The following is an 18,526-nucleotide window of genomic DNA, read 5'->3' as shown; positions in this document are numbered from 1 at the left end:
GTAAAAGATGTCCTGATGAGAAATCTGGCCATTTGAGTGCTGGCCTGCTGTATTCCTCCAATTCCTTGTCACATTTTCCCCACTTTAGTCGACTATTTTATATGTTACGCTGTTTGTTTTGCTACAAAGTTAGTCGAATCTCATGACAAAACATATCAACCAGAGGAGCAATTCCTCATTGCACATGATAGATACTGATTTTGATATTGAGTGCAGTGAATTAAGTATAGAACAAGTGCATGTCAACGATGAAATTAATTATTTTTTCAACACCCGTGTATATAGATGTTGTTTGGATATAAAACGGTATCTGTGCTGCCTTCAGAAAGCCAAACCGTTGTGCCGTCACACAGATGACAGCGAAGCCATTATCTTCATCCCAAGGTGGCTGCAGTGTAGTCTCTCCACTTGTGCAGTTAATGAGCCAATCCACATCAAGGGCTGTGTGTTTCTGTGTTCTGTGCCTCCATTTACGTCGCATCCTGAGTGAGTCTCTATGGTCTTGCATAAGTGCCTTCCATTAGACAGGCGTGCACACACACAAACTTAACAGTCCCGGCGCTCATCACCAGGGAGTGTGCGGAATAGTAAGTAATGGGATCTTGATATTAAGAAAGACATTTGAAAACAATTATTCAAATGGCTGTCTGCCTGTTTAATCTCCTAATCCCACAGTGAAGCACTCAAGCAAACACTCAGCAGTGTGACCCCGGCTGAATTAGCAAGGAGGAAGGGAGGAACACATCTCTGAAGCCGGGGATGCTAAAATGTCTAGACCGCTCTCTGGTTGTCACTCTCATGCTGCCTTTGAAAAGGGAAAGGCTTTTCAGAACATGAAGCAGAGGGAACAGATTTGCTGTAGCTTTCAGAGGTTGTCATACATGGCATTTCTCAAAATGTCAAAGGGACGGCTCCTTTATCTCGGAGAGACTTTGAATGTTTTTGGCAGGCGCTTAGAACAGGGCTTCGCTCTGACCCGGCTCTGACACATCAGCAGAGCAGAGATGTTACATCCAGTTCTCTTCCGACTTAATAGGTTATGTGCTACATGTACACAGTTATCTGCTACACCTCAGTTTACAGCTCAGGCTTTTAGGAAACGCGTCACGTAAATGAAGTGTTAATCATGCAGACAGATCTCAGCCTGTTTGGGCTGCAGTGGGACAAGATTTGGAGCCAAGATCACAACATCTTTGAATCAGAAACTTCAATAGTGAAACCTTTCAGAGCCTTGTTTAATCCATGCCTCTCGGAGTAGGTTATGCTGGGGGCAATAGTGGGCCGCCACTGTCCTCTGCCTGTATATATTTATCTATCAATTCATCAGTCACTGTCCTCTGTTTGCTCCTGAAGTCCCAGTCATGAGGCAGAACAGCATGAGGATGGGGACACAGTACTCCAGCACATCAGTATCGAGCTAAAGGGGCAGAGATGAATGAGCAAAAAGAACAGATGCAGTGTCCTGGCAACTAAAGTACTGCACTGAAAAACTGTGTTGAGGTATTTTTACTTTACTTCAAATAAGTCAAATAATGTACTTTTTATTGCACTGCATTGCTGTAGTCACACTTTGTGCAGATGATGATTATGCATAAAGAACAGTATTTACTTCTTTAAAAAATATGATGAACGGTTGGTAAGATGTGATTCCCTTTGTGCTTAATGCCTCTTGAGGGCTTAATTTTGATACTTTAAAGTAATAATATCAAAGATTTTCATTGAAATGTCTGTTAACTCGCTATTGTTGAATGAGGAAACACAATGGAGATTAAGCAAATACACACCTGCAATAACCGTTTATCACCATAGGTGCCGCCAAAGAGAACAAAACAGATCTTCAAGAAAGTAATTTGAACATTGCACTGCAGTACATTTAGCTGATTCTGTTTGTGTTTCATGGCTCATTAGCAAATGTTAGCTAAACTAAGATGGTCAACATCATAACGTACGTTGCTTAATGACATGTTGGCATTTAACTCAAAGCACCGCAGCACAGCCTCACAGAGGTGCTAGCTTAGCGTGGCTGTAGAGCCTCACAGAGGTGCTAGCTTAGCGCGGCTGTAGACATTCATGCTTTAGCAGTGTCTTGTTGTCCTCTGTGATATTTTATTGTCACGCTACATGCATTTCCTACCTGTAGGTAATCAATGACTTCTTCTCTTAACACTAGTTAGCATAGGAGCTATATCCCAAAATAGTGAATGTCTTCATGAGCATGTTTCAAAAAAAGAAACCCCTTGGGCTACTGTTCACAGTCAGTAGTCTAATGTCATTTTCACACAGCCATATTTTCTGCTCATTATAGACGGACCAGTCTGAAGTTCAGATGTCTTGAGGTTTTCCTTACAAAGCCTGAATGTGCTGCGATATTTTTACAACTCCCAACCAACCCATTTCATCAGCCGCCAGAATAGCCGCGTTCCTATGAATACATTCCATTTCCATTCCAAAAGGCAGCCGCGGTGATTGACGCGTCCTTGTTCTCTGGTTTACATTAGATGTGAAAATAATTGGCACCTGTATTCCTGCACATGCTCTGAAGCCAGGGAAAAGCACAGCACCATGAGGTTTCATTTCACTCTGGAGTCTGATCCCCTATTCACTCCAGATGTGGAGGCACGCACAAGGATATCTATCCGAAATAGCTGGGAAGATTAATGCACAGTAAAGATGTGTCATATCATCACATTCTGCTGTTGCTGACAGGTAGAAACGAGGAGCTCTGCATTGATATTTCTCTCACAGACATGTAAGCCCTAATACATATCGAATATCAACTTTAAGATATTTACTCGCATGTGTCCCTCTATCCTCTTCTCATCCTCTCCCAATCTCCTCTTCCTGCTCTCCACACATTCCCTCTGGCGATCCCCGTAGCTAGTTATCATGAGGGTGCCTACTGAAGTACATTGAGCATCCAGTATCCCAGCCGGCCAGACAGATTGGATGTGATCTTGACGGTTTAGTCGGGTGTGTGATGCCCACGGAGAGTAATTGCTTGCATAATTGCACTCTGGGAAAAAGGTAGAGCAGTGGGGCCCAAATTCATCCTTCTACCTGCCCCCAGGCTGCATGGACCACATTGTCCTAGCACCTGTCTATTCTTTACACCTTTCCATAATCTCCCTCATTTTCCTCGCCACAGTTGCTGGAAGGGGAGGTTTACGGAGGAAGCGGAGGGGTCAGGGGGAGCAGTGGGCCCGGGGCAGAGGAGCTCTGCTAGGGGCTGAGGAGACGGATAGAGGAGGAGAAAGGAGGAGCCCTGTTGACAAAATGAAAAGGGAGGCAGAGGAGGGAAGACGAAGACACATTATTAAAAAAGCCGTAGAAAGATTTGTGTGAGCGTGTTCTTGCATCAGATATGTTCATGAAGATGAGAAGATGAGGAAAATCCTCCCAAGTAGACACATTGTGGGTGCCCTGCACCACATAAGGAGTTACTTTAGAGTTAAGATTTAAGGATTAAAGTCAAGTCTATGATTTATATTTTAGTACCTGCTTTCACTTCTGGGACACGAGGTGAATACAGTTGCCTGCAATTACTGGAAGGAAAGAAAACCTGTGTGGTGTCCCAATTCAATACTACTTATTAGTGGTTTAGAAAAAAAATCTATTCATGTAAGAATCTTGAGTCTTATCTTCTAGGATTCTGAATTGATTCACAACTTCTAAAAATCAATTTCTTTTTTTTTCTTTTTTTTTTTTTTTCCAGCAAAAGACCCTCGATACTGCTGCTGATGGACAGTAATTCTTCACAAGTCAACGTTGTGTCAAGCATTATTGTGTGTTTTGCTGAAATGTCACACAAAATATTTCATAATGTGATTTTGTGCATAATTTAATTTAATTTAATTTTTTGAGGAATAGAAATGCAACCAATTTATTTATGTAACGGGCAGCATTTTTTTTTTTTGCATTATCTGAATTTATTTATGAAGGCACTTTAGGCATCTATAAAATGATTGAGATGAAAGAAACAGAAGTTTAGAAGAGTTACATTTTATTCAACCTGTAAGCTTCTTTTTAAGAGGTTGTCAGCTAAAACCTGAGGTGAATAGAATGTACTTTAAATTGCCTACTAGTCATGATGTCACTAGACTGAGCTGCACTCTTCTGAATCTAAATGTACTTTTCTCAGTAGCTGAAGGGATGTTGAGATGAAGAGATCAAGTCACTTCCTGTACAGAAGATTTCTGGCCAGTGACTATAGAAACACATTCATCTGCACCTGCAAGTCATTCAGTGAAATCTTGCAATGTGCAGCTGCGAGGTTAAAGGTATTGTCAGGTTGAGATTAGCACTAGATTTTAGTAAATCAGGAGAAAAGGCTGCCATTTAGATGTTAGAGAATAGTTGCAGGAAAGTCCTAACAAGTATGGCTAAAGAAGCACTGACACACACAAACTGCTTACGTATGCTAATGCAGGTAGGTGTGTGGGAGAGATCAACTGTCGGGTACAAATTGTTTACCGGCGCAGAATCAGCGAGTCACTCTGTACGATCCATGTGTGATCTGCACATCACATGTTTCACAACACCTCACCTCTCCTCATTAAATCCCCCCCACCCCCGTCTCTCTCTGTCAGAAGAAGATATGACGGTGTGTGTGTGTGTGTGTTGGTAGCAGAGATTTGCTGCAGCAGTGTGTGTGTGAGGAGGAAGACGCTCACAGGAACAGACAGATTCTGAAGGATAATGTGCAGCTGTGATCTATCAACTGCAAGGTGGGCACGGGTGCCATGCTCTGACACCGACTCACATCCTTATTCGTACACACACACGCATTTCTGCACCACCCTCGGTGAGAATTTCACTCCCACCAGGGTACATGTTTTCCTGTCTGAGGTCTTTGTATTTTCGCCACCATGGGTGTTTGTGTGTGTGTGTGTTTGTGTGTTGTTTCTATTCTTAACCTTAACTTAATGCATAATGTTCACTGTGCACTTACTCTAATTGTTTGCAGCTATTCATGCTGTGTGAATGTGTTGCTTGATTTTGTGTAAATGCATGTATGTATTTATAGTACATTGTGTGTGTGTGTGTGTGTGTGTGTGTGTGTGTGTGGTGAGGTCTGGCAGCTGGAGCAGGCTGCAGCAGGAGTCACTAGGGAGAGGATGCGGTTATGAAGAAGAGTTGAAGGTCGGTGCAGTAAATGAGGTCAGCATGAATAAATAAGCACCAATAAACACTAACATACCAGCTATGGGTGAATATTAAGCATACAAATACATCGTCAAACTCCCTCCTTCCACTCACATTTCACCCCAGAAAGTACATGCAGTTGTTCAGCACTGTCAGATCTGATGTAGGAGGTATCTTATAGCTCGGCAGTTTCTAAAACTGACTCATCTTTGACGCACACAAATGCGAGCGAGAACCACAGACCAGCCAGTTTACCCCACACAGATCCCAGACAGAGCAGAAGGTTTGTTTTTCATGCCAGCTCCACCGCTGAACTACTGTTGTCTCTAAATCAGTCTGCCTTCCTCCACTACATTTAGCTCTGTTGTCTGCCCTGCCAAGGTTTCAAGAGGTCAGCGCAACAGGAACAGCTCAATCTCTGCCCTCGTTTTCTTTTTTCTTTCCTTCTCTCATCGTCTCTTTACAATCTTTTTGCTGTTTTTGTTTGGATCTCATAACCTACAATTCTTGTGAAAGCAAGCTGCACTTTTGCATTGCAGATAAATTGCCTGCACTTTTGTCTTACTTGCAGATTATCCTTCAGCCTGCAGACCCTGGTTTGAGCCCCTGGAATATCTCTTATGGGCTCTGCTGAAGTGCCCTTGAGCAAGACACTAAAGCCTTGCCAGCGCCTGACTTTTCTATCATTGTTGCTCCCCCTCCTTCTCTGTCTCACTTCTATTTCCATTCTCTCCCTGGCTGTGCAGGAACAGCAGGAGATGTTCATGGTGTATTAAGTTTTATCTCCCTCTGTTGTTTTTAAGTGAAATATTTTCAATGAAAAGTATTAAAGGTAACATCTCCTCTTTGTTTCTCGCTCTCCGTATGTTTCTGGAAGGGTGTTGTATTGCAGCGTGCACGCCAAGATATCCTGACTTTTAGCCTCTAGTATTGGTCAAAGTCCAAAGAAAACGCTGGATCCTACATTTTAATGCACTTGAATAGCCTCCTAAATGCTCACTTCTTCTGAACCCCACGCCGCTTTAGCAACAAGTAAAGTTTTCTGTCTCTATAAATCACAGAGAGTTGAGGCGGAGGAACAAACAGAAAAAGATCTCCTCCATTTAATATGATCCAGTTTCACCAAAATCAACTTAGTGCTGTAAAACCTTACGCACTTCTCCCGGGGGATTATACGACTTGCTCGCCAAAGCTACACTGTGCAAGAACAGGCACCATCCTCCAGTAGTAGTAACATAATGTTGCTTTAAGGACATCTAAGTTTGTGTCTCAGTTGTGCAGGTTTGATTTCCAGCAGATTAGTGTGTGAAAGCAGTGTAACACGTGTTCTCACGATAAGACCCCAGAAAGTGTGGGATGGATGGAGTTTGTAAAACTAACATTGTAAGATATGATAGTCACTGATATAGCCCATACAGTGCAGTGAAGTTCATGCACTGCACTTACCACACGGAGGCAGTACAGCCACAGTTTTGACAGTCCCCCATTCCCCATCGTATACATGTTTCTGTGTGTGTGTGTGTAACAATGTATAAGTGAATCAGTGTCAGTGTTCTTGGCAACTGGGGGCCTCAGTGTAAACACTGGTGTGTGTGGCCCTCAGTGGGGCCTGTCACCCGACTCGTGCTGTACCTCATCAAGCTGAACGGCCCACTTTGAAGTGTTGGTCCTGGATGCTGGGACTGTTCCCCCTGCTGTCAACGGGAGGACGGAGAGAGGGCGAGGGGATTCTTTTTGTTTAGACTGGGCTGCAGACTTATGAGGTGAATCCAGTCCAGCGACACATTATACTTTTCGAGGAAGTATTCTTTCCTATATGCTTAGCAATACTTTCCTAAAATAAGTTACTCATAGTGTGTAATTCCACTTTATCTTTTAAAATAATGTCATAATATTCCTTTAATATATGTATAATGAGCTCATGCTGTGCATTGAGGCACATTTCATCTCTAATAAACCTTACATGTTGCTATAGGGACATTTGTACAATAGCCTTCTAAAATCCCAGCTGGGCTTTTTTCAATACACACTCTTGCAGTGCCGCATGTGATGCCCACTAAATGCATTGAGGGCGCTCTTGCTCTTCCATCTTGAGCGTTGAGCAGAGGGGGGCGCACGTTGGTTAGCGTCTAGAGCGGTGGGGGGTTCTTCTTCAGCGTTTGAAAGGAGGCAGAATAGAGCGCCAGGGAGTCCAGAGGTCCGAGTCGGGGGCCCCCTGAAACTCAGAGAGGAGGAGGACAGAGGAGGTGCTGAAAGGGACTCGATACCGCCCCCCCGAAAAAACCTGGAAGAATTGCGCTCCGTCAGTGCGCCCTGCCTGCCAGTCGGAGGATGGGGATTTTTTTTTCCCATTCATCCACGTCTCCTTTTTCCCTCCTCCTTCTCTCAAACAAGCCAGTCGGTCTGTCAATGTGCTGCGAGCATTAGAGCAAGTCAAAGCAGTGGGATTTTGAAGCAGAGAGACGGATGCGATAACGAATGAAGCGCTTTCCTCTGGCCGAGAAGCGAATCCAAATGATGCGCTACATCAGATAGGCGTCAATTTCCAAGCGGGACACAACTCGCATCTTATTTTTTTTTAATCACTTCACAAGTTTCGCGTTGGCCTTTCGCGACATTATGAGAGTGGAGATGCTTTTCTAGCTCGTTGGTTTGTTTCTCTCAGTTGTCTTGTGTTGTTTGAATTGATTCTTGGACTTATCATCGATTTGGATCCTGATTTGTTTTTGTTTTTAATTTTCAACGAATGTGGTGCTGAAGGATTTGCGGATTTACAACCCGTGTTGAACCTGTGTATGCTATTTTTTTTTTTACAAAGAGGAGAATAAGGATTGCAATGCGCATTGACTAAGCCCACCGAGCATCAACATGTCTTTATGAGGATGGAGCTGTGGACACGAGTGGCATCTTTTCCGTTTTAAACGCTTTACCTTCAGTTTTTGGTCGGATCTAGACTGTTTCCTTCTGAAAGACTGACAATATTTATTTTCAGTCCAGCCTGATATGTTGGAAGGTAGATCTTTTTTCGAGAAAACAAGGTAATGGGAGAGAAATCACACAGAGTCGGCACAGAGAACAAGGGAACATTGTTCGGAAAAAGACAATTAGGGCGCACCGAAAGGCAACAGAAATAGCGTTTGGGCAGCAATACATTTCACAAAATTCGATTCAGTGGAGTTACATTTAAGCTGAGGAGCACTGCTTTTGAAAAAGAAGGACTAATGACAAATTAATGGGAAAGTCATGGGATCGACACAGAAATAGTACGACCGTGGACGCGCAGAAAAAACGTCGTTTTTGGACATCCCGAAACACGGATTGAGCAAGTTTCTCCTGTACATTTCAGAGTCTGCTTTTGTCTTGATCCAGTCCAATTTGATGAATTGTGGATCCATGAGGTTGAATAGAGCAGGCTTTCACTTCACACGCTGACTGCCTCTACCTATAGCCGGACCGGCTGGAGTCGCACATCCATTGTTTTGAGAATCTCCTTTCTACAGCATTGAATACACATAACAAATATTGCCCGTTTCTTTGAAATGGGGCTACATATGCTGGGAGTCAGGGTTGAAATGGCGTGTCGAGGAAATGGGATTCGATTGTGGATCCTGCTGATATTCTTACTGGATTTACTGGCGACGGCGGCCAGCAATATGGAGCCCATCTACTGGAATTCACTGAACGAAAGGTAAGAGCCGTTCTTAAAAAGGTTACTGGTCGCTTAATTGCTGGTTTGAACTTGAAGTTTCCAGCTCACGAAAGAGAGGAAAAAGTCCTCGAATAATTACTGTAATTGTATGTTCGGAATGTAACTTCTAGTGAGAAGAGGAGACACCATTTAGGCCTAATGAAAGCAAACTCCAAGTGTCTGATAGTAATGCAACATGACGTACACAACTCCATAAAGTTAGTTAAGTACAGCAATGTTCTACAATTTCCCCCAATTTATTGCACTTTCCTCCCAAAACATGACATTCCATCATTAAGCTATTGTTTGCAAGCTAGCCGGGGTTCAATACAAACAGTGTAATCAGATAAATGTATACACCTTGAGCTGAAACTGGCAGCTCTGTTCCACAGCTGTTCTAAATTAGTCACACTCTCATTGATTATTGTGGATAATACAGCTGTAGTTCTTCCTAATGCTAAAGTCCCTGTAAGCTGCAGGCGATTAAATAGACCTGGAAGAATAGTGTAGGATAATAAAAACGTGTGATGATGCTCTAATTGCTGTTGCTGGATGACCTTGATTAAAGTCTAGGCCGCGGCCCGAAGGCCTCTCAAACTCATTTGCATTTCGTCTTGCCTCTGGAGAAGGTGTCAGGCATTAGCTGAGGAAATGTCATTTTAAACACCTCTCGGCTGTCCGGCCTTAACGACCGACACCACTTTTCTCACACCTCTGCCAATTTCCAAGTGTCTGAATAGACGCCTGGTGGCGTTGAGGTTTTTCTTTTTTTAGGTGAGGGGGGGGGAGGGCTGGAGAATAACAAGGCCACTTGTATGGAGGTGAAGGGGGGGATTTGAGTGATTCCATGCTTCAATTGTGCAAATCCTGGCTCCAAACTGGATAGTTGATATGTTTTAATAAATAGTATTAGTAAAGGCCACCAAACTATCCTGCTTCAAGCAGTCCTGAGTCGCTCCCATTTCTTGATCTTTTGACTCACTTTATAATGCAAATAAAGTACAAAAGCAAATGAACACTTACTTAGGCTTACTGTAGCAGCTTACCAAACCTTGCCATCCCCAGCTCACACCCAGGCCAGAGGCTTTTTTACAGAGTCTAACAGGTTTTTAATGCGTCCATGTGCTGGAGGCTATGTCCTGCCCAGTTTCTCCCCTCCACAGATGTGACTGTGCGTGGGCCCCTGCTGTGGAGCCAGGCATGAAGCCCTTAATGAGGGCTTTTTGTCAGCAGTGGGTGGATTCACCCAACAGGGAGTAGAGTTGGACACGGGAGGGTAATTTTCACTGAGAATCTAACAGCTTGTGCTTTTGAGGCCTTACAGGTGATTCCACGCTATTGTCTCCTAATGGAGTTTAGTGTTAGGCGGGTGTCAGGGCTTAGTGAATAGGCCTGGCTGGCAATTATAGGGGTGGTGTCTTTGACGCCAGACTCCATAGTCATCTCCACAGATTTGCTCACTCATATATTCAAAATACAAAGCCTATTGTATACTATGAAGCTTATTCACGAAGCTTACTATTCATAGTTAATCAGCTTAGTCATTCCTCCAGTTTATTTTCTTGGCCCTTTTACATACTTCCATGTACTTGTTTCTCCCCGCCTCTACATGGCAACAGCAGTACTTTAGTTTCAGCTGCCTTAGGGCAAAATCTTCGCCCTGGGCTGAAATATGTTAAGAGCCCATGCTTGTCCAAATAGTATGCATCTCCCAAGGACAAAGTCCTGAGCCCACACACATGTGGGTTTGTACTTCTGAAATGAGGCGCAAAGTAAGCAGAAGCAGTAGTCTGTATCAATCAGGTGCAGGAGCGCATGTATGGTTCACATCCTGTCTGTGTAGCAAATGGACTGTCACATTGTTAACCTCTCGACCTCTGCTGGATGTTCTGCTTTGAAGTTTAGACCGTCCACCTGCAGCTTCCCCCCCCACCTCTCCTCCCATCTTTCTTTCCGCCTCTGTGAGCAATCTCCAGCTCCTTCTCTTCCTCACCCTTCTCTCTTTCACCCTCTATTTTAAAGCCCTCCTTCTCTCCCGGCTTCCTCCACCGTCTCTGTCCTTCTCTCCCCTTTTCCTCTCCTGTCACTTTCCGTCTGTCTCTATCTCTACCTCGCTCCGTCACTCCCCCTCTCCGGTGCAGTGACCAGACGTAGCAAATTGGAAACATGTGTCACAGCCAGCCACTAATTATAGCGCTACAGCAGCCACTGGCGCACCCAAAGATGTGCTTGGAGTGACAGAGGTGAAGAGGGAAAAAGAGGCACCCATGGTACCCTGCACCCTCATTCCTGGAATACAAAAAGAGAATGATAAGGCTGACTAAAATATAGTATCAAAAATCCTTACGGCCATCAAGTGCTGCATCCACCCTTTTATTGACTACGCCATCAGTTGAAATTACTAGGGACCGCCAGAAAGAAAAGAGACAGAGGGGTATATAAACAGAGACAGGTGCCAGGAGATGAATGTGAACCAGGGAGTGGTGGAGAGAGAAGAGACTGTCCTAACCCTAAGTAAATCAATACCAGTTAAGTCTCAAGTGCCAATACAGGATCCGCTTGAGGAAGAGGGAACTGAACCAGAACGATCACCTTGGGAAGAGCCTCCCCCCGGACATACATTATCCTTATCCAGCATCTCCTATTATCGGCCTTACACAGCCCCCCTAATGAAAGATCGAATCTAACATTACTGCTCTTGAGTTTGGGGGGGGGGGGGGTTGATCAAAGTCTGATGGACACATACATAGAACATGAATTCAAGTAGAATGTATGTTGGCTGTAGTCCCTCTTCTGATCATAGCATATGGAGTTCTGTATTTTTTGGCCCTTTTGCAAGTTTGATTTCGGCGTCCGGCCAAAACCTCTCACTCAACCCTCCCGCCCCTCACACTCTCCCTCTTCCTTTCCTCTCTTTCCATACTGTAGTAAACGGCTGTAGGTTATTGTAAACGGCTGCTGAGGGTGGGCGTCTCCTCGCTCGCCGCTCGCGGTGACTTGTAATACAACTATTCCCCCTAAGATCCACATTAAAATTTAATCCCCCCTTTCCGTTTCTCAATAATTCATTAATCGCCGGCTAATTGGTGCCGGATGAAAGACTAGCTAACTGGGCTAAGTGTTTCAACTACAAAAAAAACCAGAGAAAAGACTTTCCAAAAAAATCACTGGAAATCTTCTTGGCGAGGGCATTGTGGGACTGAGCGTGGAGAGTGGTATAAGTGTTAGTGGGTCAAACAGGGTGTCATATCAAAGGAGCATTATTCCACCCATTTATTGATTGTTTGTATGTTTAAAACTCCACACCCGGTTTCACCAACGTAAGATCCACCCGTAGGTTTCCTCTTCATGAATGATGCATGAATGCATCGAGGCTTTTCTGGGCTGTGTGGATAAGTAAGCAGGAGCCTGGTAAGCCTACATGCATCCTCGGGCTAAATGATTAGAGAGTATCCACTGGGTAGTTTTTTTTTATTTTCGTAGCGATGGAGTGTGAAAACAAGAGAAGAAATGTAATGAAGAGAAGGAAAGAATATGAACCGTATTGCCCAAGCTGCCTGCTAAAACGAGCAGGCAAAAGCTTCCCCTCTTCTCCCTCATCCCCTTTCTCTTCCGACCTCCCTTTTCTCTTGGTGAAAAAGACGAGTGTGTGTGAGTTTACGAGCTGTGAAACGAGGTTTCAGCTGATGTGGCAGAATGGAAAGGCCAGGGGAAGGAGAAGGCTGGAATCTTTTTCTTTATTTCGTGCTTTCTGTGGGCATTGCAGGCAGATGGACACACAGGTATGCAGTCGGACTGTGACATTAGAGACACGTGAACAGACGGATCTATTGCAGCCCCGTGTTCCTAACAGATGCCTGCACACGCACTTAAAAGAGACTCGAGGGGCTCGACCTCCCCTCCCATCTATGTCGAACACGTGTGTAAAAAGTGTGTGGTCTGTGTCGCATGTGCAAGTGAGCATTAAACACACACAATGAGACAGTAAACACAGGAGGGCAGATGTGCGCACACACACAGGAGAGGTGAGGAAATTGGCAGGCGTCACGGACTGTTGTTCCACTCGGAATTCATTCATTATTTTATCACTCGATTATAAGTATATTTGGCAGGGGCAGCGCACATTCATCAACATCATAACAGCTATAAAGCGCTGTTGTAAATATGCTGGGGTTAGCTAAAGAACTAATTTACTTCCCCAGTCCCTGGGGCTTTAGAAGTGACTTTGGGATTTTGGTAATTGTTAAAAGTGCTGATGATTAGGATGAAGGAGATTAAACGCGTGTTGCTGCCTGAGCTAGTTCAGAATGTTGGAACACATGCAGAAACAAGCCACTTTCTTCCCTGAAAACGTGTGCATGCAACCTCACACATTTCACAATGGTAGTAGTGGTAACCGTAATCCAGGCCCCCGGTCTGAAGGGGTCACATGTGACCCAGCATCCCTGGGCAGGTTGCCCTGGGTGGCTGAACCCAGAGCCCCTTAGCAAAGCCAGACAGCACACACACACACACACACACACACACACACACACACATTGGCCTCTCATTAGCTTGCTTCACAGCACACCCTGCCTAAGCAGGATCATCCAATCCTCCTGCCAGCATTTGGACTAGTCCAGGTCAATCCTCCTCCCTCGGGTAACACAGAGCCGCGGGACTGGTGGGATGAGAAGCCCGTAATAAAGTGTGTGTGTGTGTGTGTGTGTGTGTGTGTGTGTGTGTGTGTGTGTGTGTGTGTGTGTGTGTGTGTGTGTGTGTGTGTGTGTGTGTGTGTGTGCAATGTAGAAGCAACCTCTGTTATGCTGCTCATCACTTTCTCTATCCTTTCTTTAACTCGTGTTCCGGTCTCGTAGCTCTTCCCCCCTCAGCCCTTTCTTCTTCCCCCTTTTTCTGCCATCCCTCCGTCCTCCCCTCCTCACCCTTACGTTTTGTTTTGGCTCAGTATCACGAGACTCCCAGCTCTGCTGCTGCCTTGCACATCTCCACAACATTGGGTTGGGCAGCTACTGTGGCTTCGGCATCATTCCAGATAAGCGGGATGGCAGCGAGAGGGAGTTGACGCTCTTGTCATTCTGTGTGTGTGGATTTTGGGAATGTGCTGGTATGTGTATGTTTGTGCCATGAATACTAAATGCTGTGTTTGGATCTCCAAACTGTAAGCCGCTCTGATGTATGCCATGTGCACTCGCACTGCAAAAAGTGCAAAAAGTTTTTTTGGTCTGTAATTAAGTCATGAAGCAAATATTTTCTTGCCAAAAGCTGCCATTGTAATAAGATTTTCCCACCTGTTTCCAATACACATTGGATTATTTTAAGTATTCAGCGAGGATTCTTGCCCAGAAACCTGCATTCTGCTCACTTTCAGGATACGAACACTTCATTTTGGAAATTCTTTTCTCTTCTTTGAAGAAAATAAGGATTTTTTGCCTCTTAAAAGACAAATTACTTGATTAGATGGTGATTTTCTTTGCAGTGTGTGTGTGTGTTGTCGTTTCAGACCTGCTCTCTCTTTTGCATAGCCCTACACATGATTATGCAGAACTTGTGAAATGCAAAACAAAAGAGAAATGTTTCGTCTTATCTTCCATTTCACGTCCTCAGCGGCCCGAGTTCATTACAGTTTCAGTCTTTGCGGTCCGTCACTTTCGTCAGCATTGAAACTCCATCACTCTGCTCTCGCCGTCTACCAGTGAACGTCGGCGTGCCGCTTTGATTGGACACCGGCCCAAAATGGTTTTGTAACTGAATGTTAAAGAGAGAGAGAGAGTGCGTCTACACAAGAGAGACAAACGAGCGGGTTTGCTGTTGGACAGCTGTGCCTTGTCACAGCTGAAGTTTTGGCAAACATCTTCGGCCGATATGAGTGAGAGGGCAGAAATGGAAGAAGTGGGTGTTGTTGGGGAGAGATGAGGGAAAGATAGGGGAGAGCAAGGTCAGAGAAGGAAACAAAAAGCATGAAAGACGATGAGGGAAGGCGAGTTAAGAGTGAGATGGATGGTTTGGGAGCGCGGCCGGGTTTGACAGCACTGGCTGATGTGACACAGCACAGACAGGGAGAGTGACTGATGATCTATAGGTCACCACCATGACTAGCTGTTTCCTGCTCACACACAACCGAGCCGGCCCCTCATTCCTCATTACTGACACGTCCCATAATATTTATCCCTGTGAAGTCCACCATGAATCCTGGTAAGCTTCAGTTGAATTCAATGACTTTTTGGGCAGAATAAATTCTTTGATCAACTTAGCGTGGAGCGATTTAAGAGACTGGCTGCTGTTTCCCCTCTCTCTATTTACTACAGTTCATACGATGAGATGCTGCAAACACACACTGTGCTTAAACGTAACACACAGTATGCAGGACTAACGGGGGCAGAAATGATGCCAAATGCCTCGTAGCAAAACAATGCGATAGTTAGATAGTTAATTTGCCAAAAGCTAAATCAATTCCTTTTAAAAAAAACAAAGCTCTACTGTTCCACTGTACGATCATGATGCATTATGCACTCCAGGATAAAGTTTTGTCATTTCCATTTATTGGTGAAGCCACCTTTCATATCATTAAAAAAGAATGTTGTGTTGTGTTTAGGGGAAAAGAGGGATAATAATAATAATCCAGTGAATGCATGACACCTTAGCATTTCTTCGATGGTGTAAGAGTCTATTGAGGCTACAGTCAAATGGTGTCTCTGCCTCGTCTCTGATGGAAACACACTGCACAACCTGACGCTCGCCGGGATGCTTTCCTTTTTATTGTACTCCGTTGTAGCTGAGGAGGAACACAATCGCACAAAGTCATGTCGGGAGTAACAAAAATACACAAACGACAAAATGGACCTAGAAATGCGAGGCATACAGCCGGTAGCTTCCTTTTTGTTAGTGATGAAGTGTTTACAGGTGGCGTTTGGCTTTAAATATCTCACTTTACATTTATATTTTTGGCATACGGAAACTGTCATCCAGAGATTTGCAAAAACACACAGAGCTGCAAAAGTAAGCATACATGAATCACCCTGCCTGCGAAGAGCCTGGTAACAAAGCAAAGCAACTATTCACAGCTCGACTACAAAACAATCCATTGCTTTCATGGATGTGTGAGGGGGGGGTGCATCCTCTGGCTGCTGCAGTAGATGTTCGGTCTCTTATGTGGGAGATGTGGAGACCTGTTACTCCAAAGCGTCTTAGCTTTTAAGATGATCTTTACCCATTGACTTACAATGGGTCAGAGATGATCCAAGAGGCTTTGGTAGGAACCTTGTCCTGCACTGTCCCTGCTGCTCGAACCACCAACCATCTTGAAACTTGGCTCACTAATAAGCAAACAGATGTATTACCCGATATGAGCACAAGCCTACTTCTCTTCCTCAGATCTTTTGTACAATTCTCCAACACTAACGCCCAGCACCTTGATTCTTTTTCCAGGCATCACGCTTTCTTCTCCTGTGTGTGTGTGTGTGTGTGTGTGTGTGTGTGTGTGTGTGTGTGTGTGTGTGTGTGTGTGTGTGTGTGTGTGTGTGTGTGTGTGTGTGTGTGTGTAGTAGTGTGTGTGCGTGTGTGCGTGTGAACATATGCATAGTTCTAATTAGGAGGTAAAAGACCGTACACTGAGTGTAGTCCATCTGGCTTTGGCATTAGCCCATCGTTGTTACAGTCTATGGGGAAACTGACCTTGGCTAGCTGCGCAGGGAAAAATCAGGCTCCATTTCCTGGGTTCTGCATTGAATATAATTTAAGTAGAATTGACATTTAAACGTTTTTAAATGCACGATTTAAGATGGAAACATGAGATTATGATAAATTCTTCAGTTTTGGATGCAGAAGGTTTGGGCTTCATGTGGGGGCAGATTAGCTGTCAGTATATCGGAGTGTGTAGGGATTGCATACTGAGATGGACGGTAGCACATGCCAAATGTTTCTGTTTAAATTAGCTTTTTGCGATTTTTAAAAACTTCTCACTTGTGGTTGATCAAAAGAAACTTTTGCCTCAAGGTTTCCTGCATTTATTTTAACACTGATGTCGGTAAGAGGACAGAAACTGTAAAAGCATTCATATTTTTGGAAATATCCTCATTTGAGAAATCAATACCACTCCCATGTCTCTGCCTTAAGTATGGAGCTGGAACGAGGAGGCAGATATCTTAGCTTAGCATAAAGACTGGAGGCAGTCTATGAGAAAACGACCCCATTACCCACTTGATATATTAAATAAGCAGTTTATGATCTCAAACGCTTGTTCAAGTCTTCACTACAGCATGATGTTCTTTTTGTAAATCATGGTCCCATTAAGAGTAAAACGGACAATAAAGCAAGGTGTACTTTAGGGCGGGGCTACCTTGTGATTGACAGGTCGCTACCATGCGACACTGTCCTTTTTAGGTCCTTTTTGTTTCTTCTTAGAACTTTATCCATTTCTTAGTATGCTTTCACTTCATCAAAGTTCAATGTAACATTTTTGTCCCCTAAAAGCTTTCAGTTGTACATCCCTCCACCCACTTGTGACACTTCTGTTCTGTTCCAAAAAGTCGGCGACCACCAAAATGCCGAACTCGAGGCTATAAAACCACAGTCCACAAACTAATGTGTGATGTCAGGGTGACAACCCCTCTTCCTGTTTACAGTCTATGAAATGAACTGTTTGTTTTATCCTGATATAACCAGCAATGTAAAAATGTCAATGTATTTGAGTCTTATGGTTATGGCTAAGCAAAGCCTGTCTCTACTTATAGCACTTAGATAAGTCCGCTACATACTTAATGCCATTGATTATGTCATGTTAGTCTCACTTTGGTTTACATTGTTCTCTTTGGACTGAGAAAATCCATCTTCCTGGGTTTATGAACCTCTTTCAAACCTGTGTTGGATAAACTCCTAAATGCAAGACTGCTTCTCCCACTTCCTGAAAAGTGGACATTTTGCCCATAACAGTATTTCAACCTAAAGCGATGATTTAAGGCCCAGCACCAAAATAAACTAGCTGACTGCTTCCAAGTGGTCGTATTTTGCAGTATATGGAGTGCAGCGCAGTGCTTTGTTGTCTGGGACAAGTAACTCTAACAAGATCCATCTTGTATAGAAAGAGCGGTGAAGTGGATTGTTGCTCCCGTCCACATGCCATCATCTGATACCCCGACACTGGCTATAATACACGACTCAGTGCTCAGAGCTGCTTTTTAGCGGTTTTGCCCACTTTTGCTCTCTCTCTCTCTCTCTCTCTCTCTCTCTCTCTCTCTCTCTCTCTCTCTCTCTCTCTCTCTCTCTTGCCTTTTGTCCTCATGTCTTGCATCCAGTGTTAACACACACCAGCATTCATATTCACTGGCATGCACACAGCCAGGCATGCATGCACACAGTAAAGGGGCTTGTATATACACGCACATACTCGTGCATGCACGGACGAAAAATGTTATTGCTCTCAGTACTGGCAACAGTCCAAGTGGAGGGGTTGAGTTTCTTCAGAGGTACACTCCACCCCCCCCTCTCTCTCCGTCAGTAGCATATCCCTCACTCCTTCCTTCCATTCCTCCTTCACTCTCCCTCCTTCACTTCATCCTCCTCCCTCTGCTCCCTGTGAACAAAAGAGCCCCCCCCCCCTCCCAGCGCTTCCACTGAAAGCCCTCACACACTCGGCTCTCCGGCTTCGCACTCTCCCACACGCACTTTTACCCTGTCTGTAAAACCAGTCCACTTCTCCGC

At 44.4% G+C, this 18,526-nt stretch overlaps 1 protein-coding gene across 1 annotated transcript in view; it reads left to right on the top strand.

Annotated features, from left to right (window-relative positions):
- The first annotated feature begins 7,488 nt into the window (after positions 1-7,488).
- Positions 7,489-18,526, top strand: part of efnb3b (ephrin-B3b) — a 71,274-nt gene continuing 60,236 nt past the window's right edge. The window contains exon 1 of the mRNA XM_029455156.1: positions 7,489-8,830. Within this exon, the coding sequence (XP_029311016.1) occupies positions 8,682-8,830 (149 nt within the window). The 5' untranslated portion in view covers positions 7,489-8,681. The remainder of the gene's footprint in view (positions 8,831-18,526) is intronic.

This window comes from Cottoperca gobio, chromosome 18 (assembly GCF_900634415.1).
Source record: "Cottoperca gobio chromosome 18, fCotGob3.1, whole genome shotgun sequence".
Lineage (NCBI taxonomy): Eukaryota > Metazoa > Chordata > Actinopteri > Perciformes > Bovichtidae > Cottoperca > Cottoperca gobio.
This window is presented reverse-complemented; position numbering and strand designations above follow the sequence as displayed.